At 41.6% G+C, this 16414-nt stretch overlaps 1 protein-coding gene across 1 annotated transcript; it reads right to left on the reverse strand.

Annotated features, from left to right (window-relative positions):
- Positions 1 to 1775: 1775 nt before the first annotated feature.
- Positions 1776 to 16197, reverse strand: MAJIN (membrane anchored junction protein). The gene is made up of 4 exons (XM_030549402.1): positions 16097 to 16197; positions 8883 to 8928; positions 8204 to 8279; positions 1776 to 1936 (listed from the first exon to the last, which is right to left on the reverse strand). The coding sequence occupies exons 1-4, from the start codon at positions 16195 to 16197 to the stop codon at positions 1776 to 1778; spliced, it is 384 nt and encodes a 127-aa protein (XP_030405262.1).
- Between the last annotated feature and the right edge of the window lie 217 nt (positions 16198 to 16414).

Genomic DNA, 16414 nt, shown 5'->3' on the forward strand with positions numbered 1-16414 from the left:
AGGAGTATGTTGCAGTCAACAAACCAAAGCTGTAACCAAAGCTGCTGGAAGCCAGAGAGTGGATGGTGTGCTGCTGACAAGCTTCTGGAGTCAAGAATTGCTGGACCAGGGCTGTGGCTATACACAAACACTCAGGGTATGACTTGCTGGCAGGCTGACTGTGAGCAACCCAAGCTGGAAATTACAAGAGCAAAGCATTGTGAGGCACCCGAGTTTGCAGAGCAGGGGCAACCCAGCCCCGCACTGGTCTGGATTACAACCTGGAATATAAAACCATTGAAGACAATGGATTTAGGATCAGGCCTCATTTGCTTAAAAAGGTAAACACATGCTGTCTTGCTGAACTGACATGGGAGAGATATGGAGTTGTTGGGGTCGGGAGGTTGCAATGTAATAATTTCAAGCAGTATGTTTATCAACATTCCCTTCTCTGGCCCATGTACCATAAAACTGACAGAAAACATTACTTACAAAGTTACAAGCATCCAGATTTACTTCTTTTCCTGCAATATATAATACAGTAAATATTTAGGAAAGAACTCCATTACTTAATTTTAAAATATATTTACCACAGCACAGCTTAATTTCATGGAATTAAACAAGCAATTTAGAGTAAATGTGGGATTTACGTACTATATGCTGAAACTGATAAATTGGCATATAGTCTGGGTGAAAGCAGTCTTTTGGAATTAGAACTCTAAGCAATAAAGCAGAGGTGGGCAAACTTTTTGGTCTGAGGGTCAAATCGGGGTATGGAAATTGTATGGCGGACCATGAATGCTCACGAAATTGGGGGTAGGAGTGTGGGAGGGGGTGAGGGCTCCAGCTGGTGGTGCAGACTCTGGCATGGGGCTAGAAATGAGGAGTTCACACTGTGGGAGGGGGCTCCAAGTTGGGGTACGGGCTCTGGAGTGGGGCTGGGGATGAAGGGTTTGGGGTGCAGGCTGGGGCTCCAGGCTGGGACCAAGGGGTTCAGAGGGCAGGAGGGGGATCAAGGCTGGGGCAGGAGTCAGAGTAAGGGGGAGAGGTGTGAAGGCTCCTGCTGAGCCTTATCCCCCACACTCAAACCCCCTGATGAGCCCCACTCCCTCTGCACCTGGACCAGCCACCTGCACCCGGATCCCCACCCCACTAAGCCCTAACCATTTGCAACTGGATCCCCACCCCAGAGTCCCATTACCATTGCACCCAGATCCCTCCAACCCCCTGTGCATCCAGATCCCCTCTGCGTCTGGATCCCCCACTAAGGTGCCTACATCCAGACTGCCCCACACAGAACCCTCGCAACCCACACCTGGATCCCCCCACGCTAAGCCCCTCCACATTTGGATCCTGTCTTGCTGAACCTACCTGGTGCACCTAGCACAGAGGGGCAGGCCCCATCCTTGCACTATGTCAGGGTTGGGTGCAGCCTCCCCACTGAGTCCATGTTGGGGGAAGCGGGTAGCTGCACAGTGATCTCCCACCTCTGTACAGCCAGTGGCCTGTGCTCCCCAGTGCCATGCTGGAGCATCCACATTTCTTTGACAAATAAAATTTGCAGAATTTTAAAATACTGTGCACAGAATTTTAATTTTTTGGTGCAGAACACCCTCAGGAGTAAACTGTTATACACCTAGACACCCAACTCTTACATGGCTACGTGGAAGGCAAGGTCAGGAAAAAGCAGCAACTGTCTCAACTAGCATTTCATGGGAAAGCCACCTTAGAATAGGAAAAGTCAGTTGGTTTCACATGTGACAATTGTGTCATGCTATAATAGTATACATTTCTTTTCAATATTTCTTTAACCGTAACCTGACAAACTTACCAACAAATATACTTTGCTGAAATGAATTGAGTTCAACATACATAGTGCAAACATGAGGATATGGAGCAAGAAATGTATCCCCATGTTTGAATCTCAGTTTTGATACTCTCTCCCATTTACTTAAATCTGAATAGTGGAGTTAAGGCTTTAAAATGTGACATTAAAATGATATAAGATTAATAAAAATCATTTGGCTAAATCTCCATTTACTGCTTCAAAAGTGTACCTTTATAAACCTATATAAACGTATGCACCATACTCTTGTACGTTAACTTATCTGTGTATTTATAAGAAAAAATCTATACGATCAGCATTTTTTTCTTTTATCAGTGGTTTTATGTTTTCACCCTAGATTCAAGTAGCTTCTTTACTAGGCCCTAGTCCTGAAATCCTCACTCAAAGTAATATACCCAGCACCTCCATGAAGACAATCAGAATAAACCCTTGAATGTTCTTCATTGAAAGTAACACATTTACATTTTAAATTAAAGTACTTTTTATAAGTATACTATCAAATGTACAGAATTGACTTGTTCAAAATGTGATTTAAAATAGTTATTTACCCTATAACAATTGGTTCTTCAAGATGTTTGTCCATGTGGATCCCGCTCTGCTTGTGCATGTGCCCCAGCCATGCGAGATGAGATTTTAGCCAGAAGTGTCCACACACCTCCCCATCCCAGGGTGAAAAAGGCACTGGGCCTAAACATCACTTAGTTACTTCACCAGCACAGACTCTCCATGCTATATAGGACTCTGTGGTAGTGACGAAGGAGGTAGGGTAATGGGGTCCACATGGACAAAACATCTAAAAGAACCACTTTACTTTACGGTGAGGAACTGGTCTTCAAGTACTTGTTCATGTGGATCACACATCTAGTGATTAGCTAGAAGTTGGATCTAGCAACCCCAACCATGGAGCAGTGTTGGATAAACACATGTACTGAATTCCACATTGCTCCCCACAAATCTCTGAGATTGGAACATTCCTCAAGCGTGCAAATTTAGCTGCTTTGACTCCAGGTGAGCGGGCTTTAACATAGAGAGTGAAATTCATAGATTCTAGGGCTGGAAGGGACCTCAAGAGGTCATCAAGTCCAGTTCCCTGCCCTCATGGCAGGACCAAATACTGTCTAGACCATCCCTGACATTTATCTAACCCACTCTTAAATATCTCCAGAGATGGAGATTCCACAACCTCCCTAGGCAGTTTATTCCAGTGTTTAAGCACCCTGACAGTTAGGAACTTTTCCCCAATGTCCAACCTAAACCTCCCTTGCTGCAGTTTAAGCCCATTGCTTCTTGTTCTATCCTTAGAGGCTAAGATAAACAAGTTTTCTCTCTCCTCCTTATGACACTCTTTTAGATACCTGAACACTGCTATCAGGGCCCCTTTCAGTCTTCTCTTTTCTAAACTAAACAAACCCAATTCTTTCAGCCTTCCTTCATAGGTCATGTTCTCTAGACCTTTAATCATTCTTGTTGCTCTTCTCTGGACCGTCTCCAATTTCTCCACATCTTTCTTGAAATGTGGTGCCCAGAACAGCACACAATACTCCAGTTGAGGCCTAAACAGGGCAGAGTAGAGCAGAAGAATGACTTCTCATGTCTTTCTCACAACACACCTGCTAATACATCCCAGAATCACGTTTGCTTTTTTTGCAACAGCATCACTCTGTTGACTCATATTTAGCTTGTGGTCCACTATAACCCTTAGATCCGTTTCTGCCATACTTCTTCCTAGACAGTCTCTGTATGTGTGAAACTGATTGTTCCTTCCTAAGTGGAGCACTTTGCATGCGACTTTATTAAACTTCATCCTGTTTACCTCTGACCATTTCTCCAATTTGTCCAGTTCATTTTGAATTATGACCCTGTCCTCCAAAGCAGTTGCAATCCCTCCCAGTTTGGTATCTGCATACTTAATAAGCATACTTTCTATGCCAATATCTAAGTCGTTGATGAAGACATTGAACAGAGCCAATCCCAAAACAGACCCCTGCGGAACCCCACTTGTTATACCTTTCCAGCAGGATTGGGAACCATTAATAACTACTCTCTGAATACGGTTATCCAGCCAGTTATGCACCTACCTTATAGTAGCCCCATCTGAGTTGTATTTGCCTAGTTTATCGATAAGAATATTATGCGAGACTTATCAAATGCCTTACTAAAGTCTAGGTATACCACATTCACCGCTTCTCCCTTATCCACAAGGCTCGTTATTCTATCAAAGAACGCTATCAATTTGGTTTGATATGATTTGTTCTTTACAAATCCATGCTGGCTATTCCCTATCACCTTACCACCTTCCAAGTTTTTGCAGATGATTTCCTTAATTACTTGCTCCATTATCTTCTCTGGCACAGAAGTTAAACTAACTGGTCTGTAATTTCCTGGATTGTTTTTATTTCCTTTTTTATAGATGGGCACTATATTTGCCCTTTTCCAGTCTTCTGGAATCTCTCCTGTCTCCCATGTATTTCCAAAGATAACAGCTAGAGGCTCAGATACCTCCTCTATTGGCTCCTTGAGTATTCTAGGATGCATTTCATCAGGCCCTGGTGACTTGCAGGCATCTAACTTTTCTAAGTGATTTTTAACTTGTCCTTTTTTTATTTTATCTTCCAAACCTTCCCCCATTCACTATATTAGGCATTCTTTCAGACTTCTCAGTGAAGACCGAAACAAAAAAGTCACTGAGCATCTCTGTCATTTCCAAGTTTCCTGTTACTGTTTCTCCCTCCTCATTGAGCAGTAGGCCTACCCTATCCTTGGTCTTCCTCTTGTATTGATGTATTGATAAAAAGTCTTCTTGTTTCTCTTTATTCCTGTAGCTAGTTTGAACTCATTTTGTGCCTTTACCTTTCTAATCTTGCCCCTGCATTCCTGTGTTGTTTGCCTATATTCATCCTTTGTAATTTGTCCTAGTTCCTATTTTTTATAGGACTCCTTTTTATTTTTTATATCATGCAAGATCACGTGGTTAAGCCAAGCTGGTCTTTTGCCACATTTTCTATCTTTCCTACCCAGCAAAATAGCTTGCTTTGGGACCCTTAATAGTGTCCCTTTGAAATACTGCCACCCCCCCTAGTTGTTTTTCCCCTCAGTCTTGATTCCCCTCAGATTTTGGTAAGCTCAGAGAGAAGGTTGTTGAGAACTTTATAGGTTTCACTGATATCCACCATAGGCGCTGATTCCATGGGTGCTCTGGAGCACAAGTACCCATGGAAAAAAAATAAGGGGTATTCAACACCCACCAGCCACAGCTGTTCAGCAGGCCAGCCAATCAACTATTTGGTGGCTGGCAGAAGGCGATCAGGGGATGGAGCGGGAGTTTTCAGGGGAAGGGGCACAGAAGGGGAAGGTCCTCTGGGGAGAGGGCAGAACAGAGCGAGAAGAGGCGGAGCAAGGGTGGGGTTCAGAGAAGAAGGTGGAGCATCCACTGGGAAAAATAAAAGTCAGCTCCTGTGACATCCACACCAAAACCAGGGAGGATATTGTGAAAGTAGAATGAATTATATTGTAAAAATAAGAATGGATTAAAGAAATGTTGTATGTACCTTTAACCAGAAATAAGAAATGTTGAAATACAGTGCCAGGAAAAGAAACATTAGGCATAAACAAGGGTGCTAATGGCGAAACATTAACAGAAGATCGGTAATAGTTAGTAAGGATATAAGATAGGCATGCCTAGCCCAGGTAAATTTATCAGATTCTGCTTCCTTTGTTATCTTGTTAAGTTCTCGCCCTTTTATCTGTATAAATAAGATAGTTTGTGTCTTGCATGGTGCTCACATTATCTGGGTGTTATTAGCAGAGCGCTGTGCTAATAAAACAGAGTGGTCTGACAAACTGTGAGTCCTGAGTCTAACTTTGACTATATTATGGAGGTTATTTTAGAGAAGATGAAAAAAGATGGCTTGGACATGGCTCACTGCAAGGAACAAAGCTATGATAACTGCGATAACATGCCAGCACAACACAAAAGGTGTTCAAAATCAAATTGAGTAGGTAAATCAGCACACATATTTTGTCTCATGTGCTGCCTACTCACTAAATCTTTTTGGAGAACCTGCTGCAATGATTGTTCCAAATTGTTCTACTTTTTGGAACTGTTCAAAGATTGTATACCCTGTTTTCCACTTCTATTAATCATTAGGGTGTGTTAAAAAAGCAAATGTGCACTTACATTAAAATGCCTAAGCACAATAAGATGGTCTGCAAAGGTAGAAATCAGGTGTTTGATACTTTAGACAAGATCTGGCCTACAATCATATGCCAGAATTTATGCTGAAAGCAGATAGCTTGCAAATGAACATTTCAGAATTTGTATTTCTTTTTTTGGACAAGATATGGTAACTATCTCATAAAAAAATTAATGTTGTGAGAAAAAAATTGCAGAGTTCAGTTCTTCACAGTTAAACAGCTTGCAGTTTACTTGGTGGCTTTTGAGATGCTTTATCAGAATTACAGTCTTCTGGGTTCATTGCATGTAAGGAAGCTACTGCTTCACAGGCTGAAACATTAAGAATATCCACACAGTCCAAAGAAAAACCATTTCAGAGAAGGGAAGTAATGCCAGGTGAACTTGCAAAAGACAAAAGGTCACCTGATCCTGAAAAAGTTTCTGAACACAAGGTTTTCACAATATTGATCACAACTGGACAATAGGATGTGTAAGTAAGATAGAGTGAGAGAAAGATTTGTTTTTTAAATGGACAAGCAGCAAAGATCTAAAGAGGCATGCTCAAAACATAGCAAGCAGCTGCCCTAAGGATTTAAATTCTGAAAGTGGAAAGGATGAGATTGAGCTCTTAGCTACATTCACAAAAGGCTTTTAAATGAGTTTCTCTAAAAAAGGAAACAGCACTGCATATTTTTTGCCATCTTCCTATAACCATGGCTGCTAATGAAAGGAGTTTCAGCAAGCTAAAATTAATCAGGACCTACCTAAGAACATCCATGGGACAGGAAAGGCCAAACTATCTGACAACTGGTTTCTATAGAGAATAAGGAAGCAAGGCATGAGATTGTTTCAGAGAAGGCTAGGAAAGTCTCTTTGTAAGAATAAATTCTCAAATAAAATTTCTGCAACAGAAGACAAACATAGGGACAGATCCTCAGTTGATGTAAGCTGCATAGCTCTCTTGACTTCAATATTGATTTATGCCAGCTGAGAATCTGGCTCATAAATTCCACATACCAATAATATAAATTAAACAAGCTCCCATACATGGGCTCACTGAATTTATTCTGACACCAAGCAAAGGATACATGGAAATATAATAAAGTGCTCTGTAGTAAACAGATGTAAATTATCAAGACTTCCAATAATTATTCAAATGTCTTTCTAAAAGATTTTTAAAAATAGGGAGCGATATTAAAATATTAACAGTACATGCAAATTTCGATGTGAGTGTGGGATTTTTTTATTTATTTATTTTTTGCAGCTGGAGGTAGGTAGGGCTCAGATTTGAGTCCTCAAACCAGGCCGAGGCACAATATCTGGCATATGGCACTACCAGAGGACCGAAATGCTTTAGTTAAAGACACTGGGCTCAGCATAAGAGTGTTAGGGCATTAAATTCCAATCAACGATATGCAGATCAGATTAGATGATTTGATGATCCTTTCTGGCCCTAAACTCTATGAAGGTATTGAAGTTCCATCTCCCTGCCATGGGTGGTAAGAAGAAACTGAGGGCTGCTCTACCTTTTATGCCTTCCAAAGAAAGGTACAAGGTAGTAAAAAGCACAGGTGAGGTCTCAACCAAAGCTGATGGCCAAGAAAATTCAATCTCATAAGCATGGAGCAGAGGCACAACAGAAGCAGAATCTATATGGATAAATACTCAAAGAACAGTGCGATTTCAGGTGTTGCTAATATTTACTTTTGTGCATTTCAGTGTTTCTCAATCATTGGGGTTGTGGCCTGACATCCTCTTCCCCCCAGTGAGATCACAAAAGGTAATGGAACTTTTCATTATAATTCTAAAACAAAGAAAATAAAATTTTGAGAATAACTTTAGGTGGTCAAAACCTTAAAAGTTTGTGAGGTCAAATGTATTAGTAGAGGTTGCATTCTATTAACTAACTGTTACATAGTATGTTTTTACTTTAAAATGTAAAAAGTTATGAAAATTCTTGATTTCAAATAAGGGGCCACCAACCTTGAAAAAGACTGAAAAGCACTGCATGCACTCAAATAATAATTCTGCAACTGAAGACAAACATAGGGATAGCTGATGTAAACTGCATAGATCCATTGACTTCAATATTCATTTATGCCAGCTGAGGATCTGGCCCATAAATTCCACAGAGCAATAATATAAACAATTTCCCACAGACTGGCTCACTGAATTTATTTATTTTGACACTGAGCAAAGGATACATGGAAATATAGTCAAGTGTTCTGTAGCAAATGGATGTAAATTATCAAGATTTCCAATGATTACTCGAATGGCTTCCTGAAAGATTAAAAAAATTAGAGAGAAATATTAAATATTAACAGCATATGCAAATTTCTACTGTTGATATAATTTTAACAGTGTGGGAACATTTTTGTTTCAAGAGTCTGTTGGTCAATATCACTGGTCATAGGTTCCTGCAGATGCCCAAAAGCCCATCAGACCTGCAAGATAATAAGCAGCTGATATACACACAATAGTGCAACCAGTTCCTGATCAAAGAGTAAAACAACTGAGATTCCACCCCAAAAGAGGCCCAGAATCTGAGGTGGGTTCACTGAGAAAGACCAAAAAGGGAAGAGAGGTGCAGCTAGCTCCATGAACATGACAATTTCTATTTTTTAGATTTGGTATTTATTAGGTATATTTCTATATTTAAGGTGGAATCTCAAAACTTTGCATTTACAGGCTGACATTTGTGGTTTGGATGAAAACTACAGTATGTTAAGTTTCTTAGCTGTAATATATTTGTTGTCAACCTCAATCTGTAGACCAAAAACGTGTTTTTCTCTGGGAATATTTCATTTTTCAGAATACTATTACCTTGTAATGAACAAAATATTTATTGAGAGGAGCACCCAATGTAAAATTTAGATAACCTACCTCTAGTTCCTTGGCAGTATTTTCATTGTTGTCTATATCATCACTGCTGTGACACAAACAAAAAATATACTTAGCCTCAGAAAATGAAAGACAAGATGGAGCACTGTAATTATTTCAATAATGATAAAATGTCTCAGAGGAATCTGATTTCACATGGAAAATATGAAGCAGAGACAAATGAATTCTTAAAAGGTGAAAGAACAGTTATTTACCTCACAGTAACTCTGGTTCTTCAAAATACGTTGTTCTCAAGGATTTCACTCTTGGCATGACTGTACCCAATGCGCACAAAGTTGGCCCTTTTTTTGGCCACTAGTGTCCACTGGGACTACAACCCCTCCCCAACTGAGGGCTTAAAATTCAGAGTGGGTCCAACCATCCCTCAGTTCCTTTGCCAACACAGAATCTGAGAGGAGTAGGACTCCAAAGCAGCAGAGAAGGAGGTGGGTATCATGGAACCCATATATACAACATACATCAAAGAACCACAGTTACTGAAGAATAAGTAACTGTTCTTCAAGTGAATGTCCATCCACATGGATTTCACTCTTGTTGACTAACAGTTATCTGTTTGCTTGCAGGTGGGTTCTAGGAGTCCTACTTAAACAATGCCTGCAGGACAGCCATACCAAAAGAGGCATCCAATCTGTAACTTCTGCCAAGAAACATTGTCTTATAAAGGAAGGACAGAAATACATGTAGCTACCCAGCAGATTTCAGACACGGGCATTTTTCAAACCGGCAACAGAGGCTATCTGTGCTCTAGTGGAATGAGCTCTAATGTGGCTAATGGAATCTATTCTGACTAGCTTGTAGCATGTTCTTATACAGGTGGATACTCTCTTTGATAACCTCTGAGATAATACTGCTTGACCCTTAGCTCTATCAGCAAAGGCTATGAAAAATATAGGTGTGTTCCTGAATGATTTTGTCTTGATAAAGTTGTCTGACAATGCCCTTATACATCAAGTGTATGAAGTTTAGTTTCCCTTGCTGTTAAGTGAGTTTTGGGGAGAAAACTGGGAGATGGATGGATTAGTTCCTTTGAAATGTTAAAACAACTTTGGACAAGAATTTGGGATGTGTCTTGAGAGTAACCCTGTCTTTACAAAGCACTGTATAAAGGGTCATGAGGGCCTGCATCTGCCCTACCATTCCAGCTGATGCAATGGCTACTAAAAAAGCATTATTCATTGATAGGTGGTATAGACAGATGATTAGGGAACATATTGCTAAAGTCTCAAAGGGAGATTGTTTGATGTCAAGGGAAAAGTATTGAGATGCTTAAATAGAATACCTCTTCCAACTTATAAAGCTAAGTCAGTCTGGTTCAGGGTTTCTTGTTTTGGAGCAGAATACTCCAAACTTCAACTGAACAGCTTCTTTTAGTTTATGTCATCCAGCTAATAACCAGTCTTTCAGTTGTAAGGAAGCTGGATCCTGATGCAAGATCCAACTGTTGTTCTGGGGGTATGTCTACACTACAGGATTATTCTGATTTTACATAAACCGGTTTTGTAAAACAGATTATATAAAGTCGAGTGCATGCGGCCACACACAGCACAATAATTTGGCGGTGTGCATCCATGTACCGAGGCTAGCATCAATTTCTGGAGCGTTGCACTGTGGGTAGCTATCCCGTAGCTATCCCATAGTTCCCGCAGTCTCCCCTGCCCATTGGAATTCTGGGTTGAGTTCCCAATGCATGATGGTGCAAAAACAGTGTTGCGGGTGATTCTGCGTAAATGTCGTCACTCATTCCTTCCTCCATGAAAGCAACGGCAGACAATCATTTCGCGCCCTTTTTCCCTGGATTGCCCTGGCAGATGCCATAGCATGGCAACCATGGAGCCCGTTTTGCCTTTTGTCACTGTCAAAGTATGTGTACTGGATGCTGCTAACAGAGGCGGTACTGCAGCGCTACACAGCAGCATTCATTTGCCTTTGCAAGGTAACAGAGACAGTTATCAGTCGTTCTGTACCGTCTGCCATGCCATTGTAAATTGGCAATGAGATGACGGTTATCAGTCGTTCTGTACCACCTGCTGCTGTCATGGGTGCTCCTGGCTGGCTTTCGCTGAGGTCGGCCGGAGACGCAAAGACAAAAATGGGAATGACTTCCTGGGTCATTCCCTCCTTTATGTTTTACCTAAAAATAGAGTCAGTCCTGCCCAGAATATGGGGCAAGTGTACTAGAGAACCACTGTACCAGAGAACCAGAGAGCACAGCTGCTCCGTGTCAGATCCCACAGAAATGATGAGCTGCATGCCATTCTAGGGGGTGTCCCTGCAACAACCTCACTTGTTGCTTCTCTCCTCCCCCAACCCTCCTGAGCTACCGTTGCAGTGCCCCCCCATTTGTGTGATGAAGTAATAAAGAATGCAGGAATAAGAAACACTGACTTTTTAGTGAGATAAAATGAGGGGGAGGCAGCCTCCAGCTGCTATGAAAGTCCAGGCAGGACATTAAACGGTGGGGGGGAGAGGAGCCCAGCATCCCACTGCTATGATAGTCCTGGCAGTACAGAATCTTTTCTTTAGACATGAAAGGGGGGAGGGCTGATAGAGCTCAGACCCCAATTGCTATGATGAAGACGGTTACCAGCTGTTCTGTACCATCTGCCAGGAATGACTGGGAGTCATTTCTATTTTAACCCAGGCGCCCCCGGCTGACCTCACCTGAGGCCAGCCAGGAGCACTCAAGGGATGATGACGAGGACAGCTACCAGTCATTCTGCACTGGACCGTCTGTCACCGGGGAAGGGAGGGGAGAGGATGCTGCTGTCCAGTGCCACGGCACCAGGTCTACCAGCAGCATGCAGTAGACATACGGTGACACTGAAAAAAGTCAAGAAACGATTTTTTCCCCTTTTCTTTCATGGGAGAGGAGGGGGAGTAAATTGACAAGATATACCCTGAACAATGTGTTTGACCCTACAGGCATTGGGACCTCAGCCAAGAATGCAAATGCTTTTCGGAGACTGCGGGGACTGTGGGATAGCTGGAGTCCTTAGTACCCCCTCCCTCCCTCCATGAGCGTCTATTTGATTCTTTGGCTTTCCGTTGCGCTTGTCACACAGCACTGTGCTGTGGACTCTGTATCATAGCCTGGAGATTTTTTTCAAATGCTTTGGCATTTCGTCTTCTGTAACGGAGCTCTGATAGAACAGATTTGTCTCCCCATACGCGATCAGATCCAGGATCTCCCGTACGGTCCATGCTGGAGCTCTTTTTGGATTTGGGACTGCATCGCCACCCGTGCTGATCAGAGTTCCCCACTGGGAAAACAGGAAATGACATTCAAAAGTTCGCGCGGCTTTTCCTGTCTACCTGGCCAGTGCATCTGAGTTCAGATTGCTTTCCAGAGCAGTCACAGTGGTGCACTGTGAGATACTGCCTGGAGGCCAATACTGTCGATTTGCGGCCACAACCCTAATCCGACATGGCAATACCGATTTCAGTACTACTCCTCTCGTCGGGGAGGAGTACAGAAACCAGTTTAAAGAGCCCTTTATATCGATATAAAGGGCCTCGTTGTGTGGACGGGTGCAGGGTTAAATCGGTTTAACGCTGCTAAATTTGGTTTAAATGCGTAGTGTAGACCAGGCCTGGGAGACTGTCAGGCAGAACTAGTGGGGTGATGGAGGGCTGTGCTGAAAGGTTTGTCAGATCCCAATACCAGAACTGGTTGGCCTATACTGTGGTTATCATAATCATCTATCCTGCATCTTATCTCTATTTCCTCAGAACCCTCAGTATCATGGAGATCAGTAGAAAGGCATACACCAACCCTGATATCCAAGGAATGAAAAAACCATTTATCAGGAAGCCTGGGCTTGCACTCTCTCCGAAACAGAATGTTGACACTTCTTGTAATGGTCTGTGGTACAAGTCTATTTCTGGGCATCCACACTTGCAAAAGATGTTCTGAGGGTTTGATTGTCTGATAGACCACTCCTGGTTGTCTAAGAAGTGCCTGGTGAGCTGATCAGCTTAGGTGTTTATGAGGAAGAGAAGGTGCAAAGCCACCGGCGTGATTTGCTTTGGAATGCACCAATTCAATAATCACATGGTTTCCTGAGAGAGTGGAGATGACCTTGCTAGCTGTGGTGTTGTCTGTCAGCACAGGTGCTGCAGATTGCTGGAGAAGAGGCAAGAATCAGATGCAAGTCAGACAGATGGCTCTGACCACTACAACGTTTATGGGGAGGTAAGCCTCTTCAGAGAACCACAGGCCCTAAATTTGAAGGTAATCTAGATGAGCCCTGATCCCTGACTGGAGGTATCCATCACCAGAATGTTGGTAGGAGGAGGTGCACACTTTAAGAGAGTCTTTCCACCAGTTTAATGAGGTCAGGACTTTTTGTGGGACCATGACCAACATGTCCGTGTGCTGCTTGCTGGGTAGATACACTGATTTCAACCACCCTTCCATAGAGCACAGGAGAAAAAAGACAAACAGCATCACATAGGTGCAATGAGATCATAGGTCCCAAAAGTCTGAGTCATATTCTCACTAATGTTCTTGTGTGGTCATAAAGTTGATTGATAATTCAGATGAAAATTATCTTAAATATTTATGGATCAATATCCTAACAGATAAAAAACAAGACAGGCCATTAGTTGGTGTCTGCTATAAACCACCAAATTACACTAGGGAATAGGATAACTACCTTATTGTGCACCTATATGTAGTTTTACGGAGGGGAAAGCAGTGTGATAATGGGGGGAACTTCAGCTTGAGTGACATATGCTGGAGGTCTCCTGTTGCCAGTACTAAAAACATGCTTGGAATTTCTAAACATTATAGATGATAATTTCCTAATTCAAAACAAGGTGCAGTCAACACAAGTGAATTCTTTATTAGACCTCACCCTAACAGACAAAGAGGAACTGATCAGAGAGCTAAAAATTAATAGTAGCTTAGGTACAAGTGATCATGACTTGATCACATTTATCATGTGCAACCAGAATAAACTTCATAACAGTAATACATATACTTAGTGCTTTAATAAGATCAATTTCACAAAGCTGAAAACAATTATGAGCCAAATCAGTTAGAAGGAAGAATTTAATCATAAAAATTTGAATGATAATTGCAAATCATTTAAGAAAACTTTACTAGATGCCAAAAAAGCCACATCTTCACAACTGAGGAAGAATGCCCTGCTGACTAAAAAAACAACCTGGTTTAGAAGGAAAGTGAATGCAGATATAAATAAATAAATAATACATAACAAATAAAAAAGGGGGAAGTTGATAGTAATGAATATAAACCAGAAATCAGGAATTATAGAAAATTGATAAGGGAAGCCAAGGAACACAAGGCCAAATATATGGCCAGCAGAATTAAGACACCTGATGCTGAGGGGTCAGTACCAAGAGAAGCACGATCTGCAGATACAGTCACACTACTTGTGTCATTTTAGTGATTTGTATCAGGGCACCAGAAGAGGCCTTCTCAGTCTTCTGGCCCTTGGAAGGTTGAACCTGAGACAAGTTAGAAGTCTGATGATTCTTGTGTCTTAGCTTTCTAGGTGCCAGAGACTATAATCTGATCCTTCACTTATCCTTAGGGTGGTGCTTCTTTCTGCCTTTGTCAGAAGACACAAATGCTTGAATAATAGTAGATTAATGGGGCCTTTGAGTAGAGTGCCCCAGGAGCATAGGATGGGGTCTTGACGAAGTGGGCATTCACCCATGAAAGCTCATGCTCCAATACATCTGTTAGTCTTTAAGGTGCCACAGGACTCTTTGTTTCTTTTTACAGATCCAGACTAATACGATTACCCCTCCGATACATAACAAAGAATCAAATTCCTATATTTATATAGTTAATTAGCTAAACAAAATAAATAAACTGATTAACAATAATCCTAAATAACTCCAGCACCGAGCATACAGAAAAGGCAGGCATCTCACTGTCATGAGTGATAAGGAGGAACTGAGCGATAGTTGGGCCTGCTCTGCCCTTTATGTCTTGAGGAGGGTCACAAGGACATATACGACACAGTTGCAATTGAAATAGACATCGCTGGCCAACAGAATCTGATCTCACATGCATGAGGCACGTGCGCATGAAGAATGGAATCCATGTGCATAATCACTTGAACAGAAAATCTTCATAAATAAAATACATTTTTAAAATCCCAATTCAGAAAGGGCCAGATCCCAAGGCCTTTGACCTAAATGAAATGACATATTAACCTGAGTCTACTCTGGATCAGGCCCTAAAAGAAAATATACTGATTTCTCCTCCTTGCTGCTTAGGTGACAGCAGTGGAAGCACTGAGAATCCAAGAGCCAGTCTCATTGTTCTCAGTTCCAGTGCCTGACACCACAACATTATCTGTCAGTGGAGAGGAGCAATTACAGAAAAAGTCCTTCTTGGCCCCTGCAGCCCCAGAATGAGGCATGCTGTTGCTCTATGGGGAGCTCTATAGTGCTGTGAGGAGATGGAGCACATGCAGTGCAAATGGAACGTTCTGTGGAATAAGGCTGTCAGTATAGCCAGCAAACCTCTACTAAGCATGTACCAATAGATTTTCAGAGGCTTGTAACTTATCTAGAGACAGCAAAAGGCACATCCTTAACACTGGGGCAACCTATCAAATCCCTGCTCCAAACAATGGAGGCACTAGAGCTTCTCAGTTAAACATTTGTAAGAATATTTTAACATGAATTAACATATTTCTCCTTAACTTCATTCTTGTAAATAGCTGAACTACTTTTGATGAAAAAGTTTCAAAAAAGTCTGAGGCAGATACTCAACAGGAAAATTTCGGACAAAACATTTGCTAAACTTTAAAGTTATAAGCAACTGAAAACAAGGCCTTATAATGGAAAGTGTTAGGCAATCTTTTAACTATAGTAATAGGTATGAGCTCCACCAACAATAATAAAAGGGCAGTGTCCTCAACTCGTCTGGAAGATAGAGCATGAAGACCATTTCATAGTCTCGGGTGACTCCCTCTGGCCAATGCTCAGTCTGGTGATAATGAACTTTGAAGATGAAATATCCAGTCCTACATGACCAAAAATAGAACGGTTGCTGTTTGGAACCTTCAGAAGTGGTGCTAGTGCTTAGTAAATGAAGAATCTCCCAAAATCCTCATTTTGAGATAGCAGTACAATACATTCTTACTGTAGCCTCATGCTGCTGTGGGCTGAAAGTATGGGTTTGGTTCATACCTAGGAGTAAGAAACTTGCTTACCAGAGGAAGTTGCCGTATCTGATTTTAAGTTTATATACACTTCTGCCTGCATGAAGAAACCTTGTTTCGGGTAGTGGATATGTAAAAGGTTTTAAAAACATCTTTTTCAGAATACCAACCTAGGTAAGCAAGAGAAATCAGATGTTAAAAATATTAAATCCATCCCAATCCATGTTTGTATCTTTCATAGTAGAAGACAAGAGTATTATACATACAACTTTTTTTCTAGAGCAAGTTTGCCTGTCAGACCTGTACCCTTATCTCCCTTGAACCTAACCCTATAATTCTGTACATTTTGCTACTAACTGGAGATTTAAT

Source organism: Gopherus evgoodei, chromosome 2 (genome assembly GCF_007399415.2).
Source record: "Gopherus evgoodei ecotype Sinaloan lineage chromosome 2, rGopEvg1_v1.p, whole genome shotgun sequence".
Lineage (NCBI taxonomy): Eukaryota > Metazoa > Chordata > Testudines > Testudinidae > Gopherus > Gopherus evgoodei.

Excerpts from the sequence above, each read along its gene's own strand:
- MAJIN (XM_030549402.1), bottom strand. The coding sequence starts at position 16,197 with ATGTTTTTAAAACCTTTTACATATCCACTACCCGAAACAAGGTTTCTT. Across the intron at positions 8,929-16,096 it reads AGATACGGCAACTTCCTCTG|CAGTGATGATATAGACAACA; the intron begins GTAAGCAAGTTT and ends TTTGTGTCACAG. Across the intron at positions 1,937-8,203 it reads ACACTTGACTATATTTCCAT|ATTTAAGTAAATGGGAGAGA; the intron begins GTATCCTTTGCT and ends TCCACTATTCAG.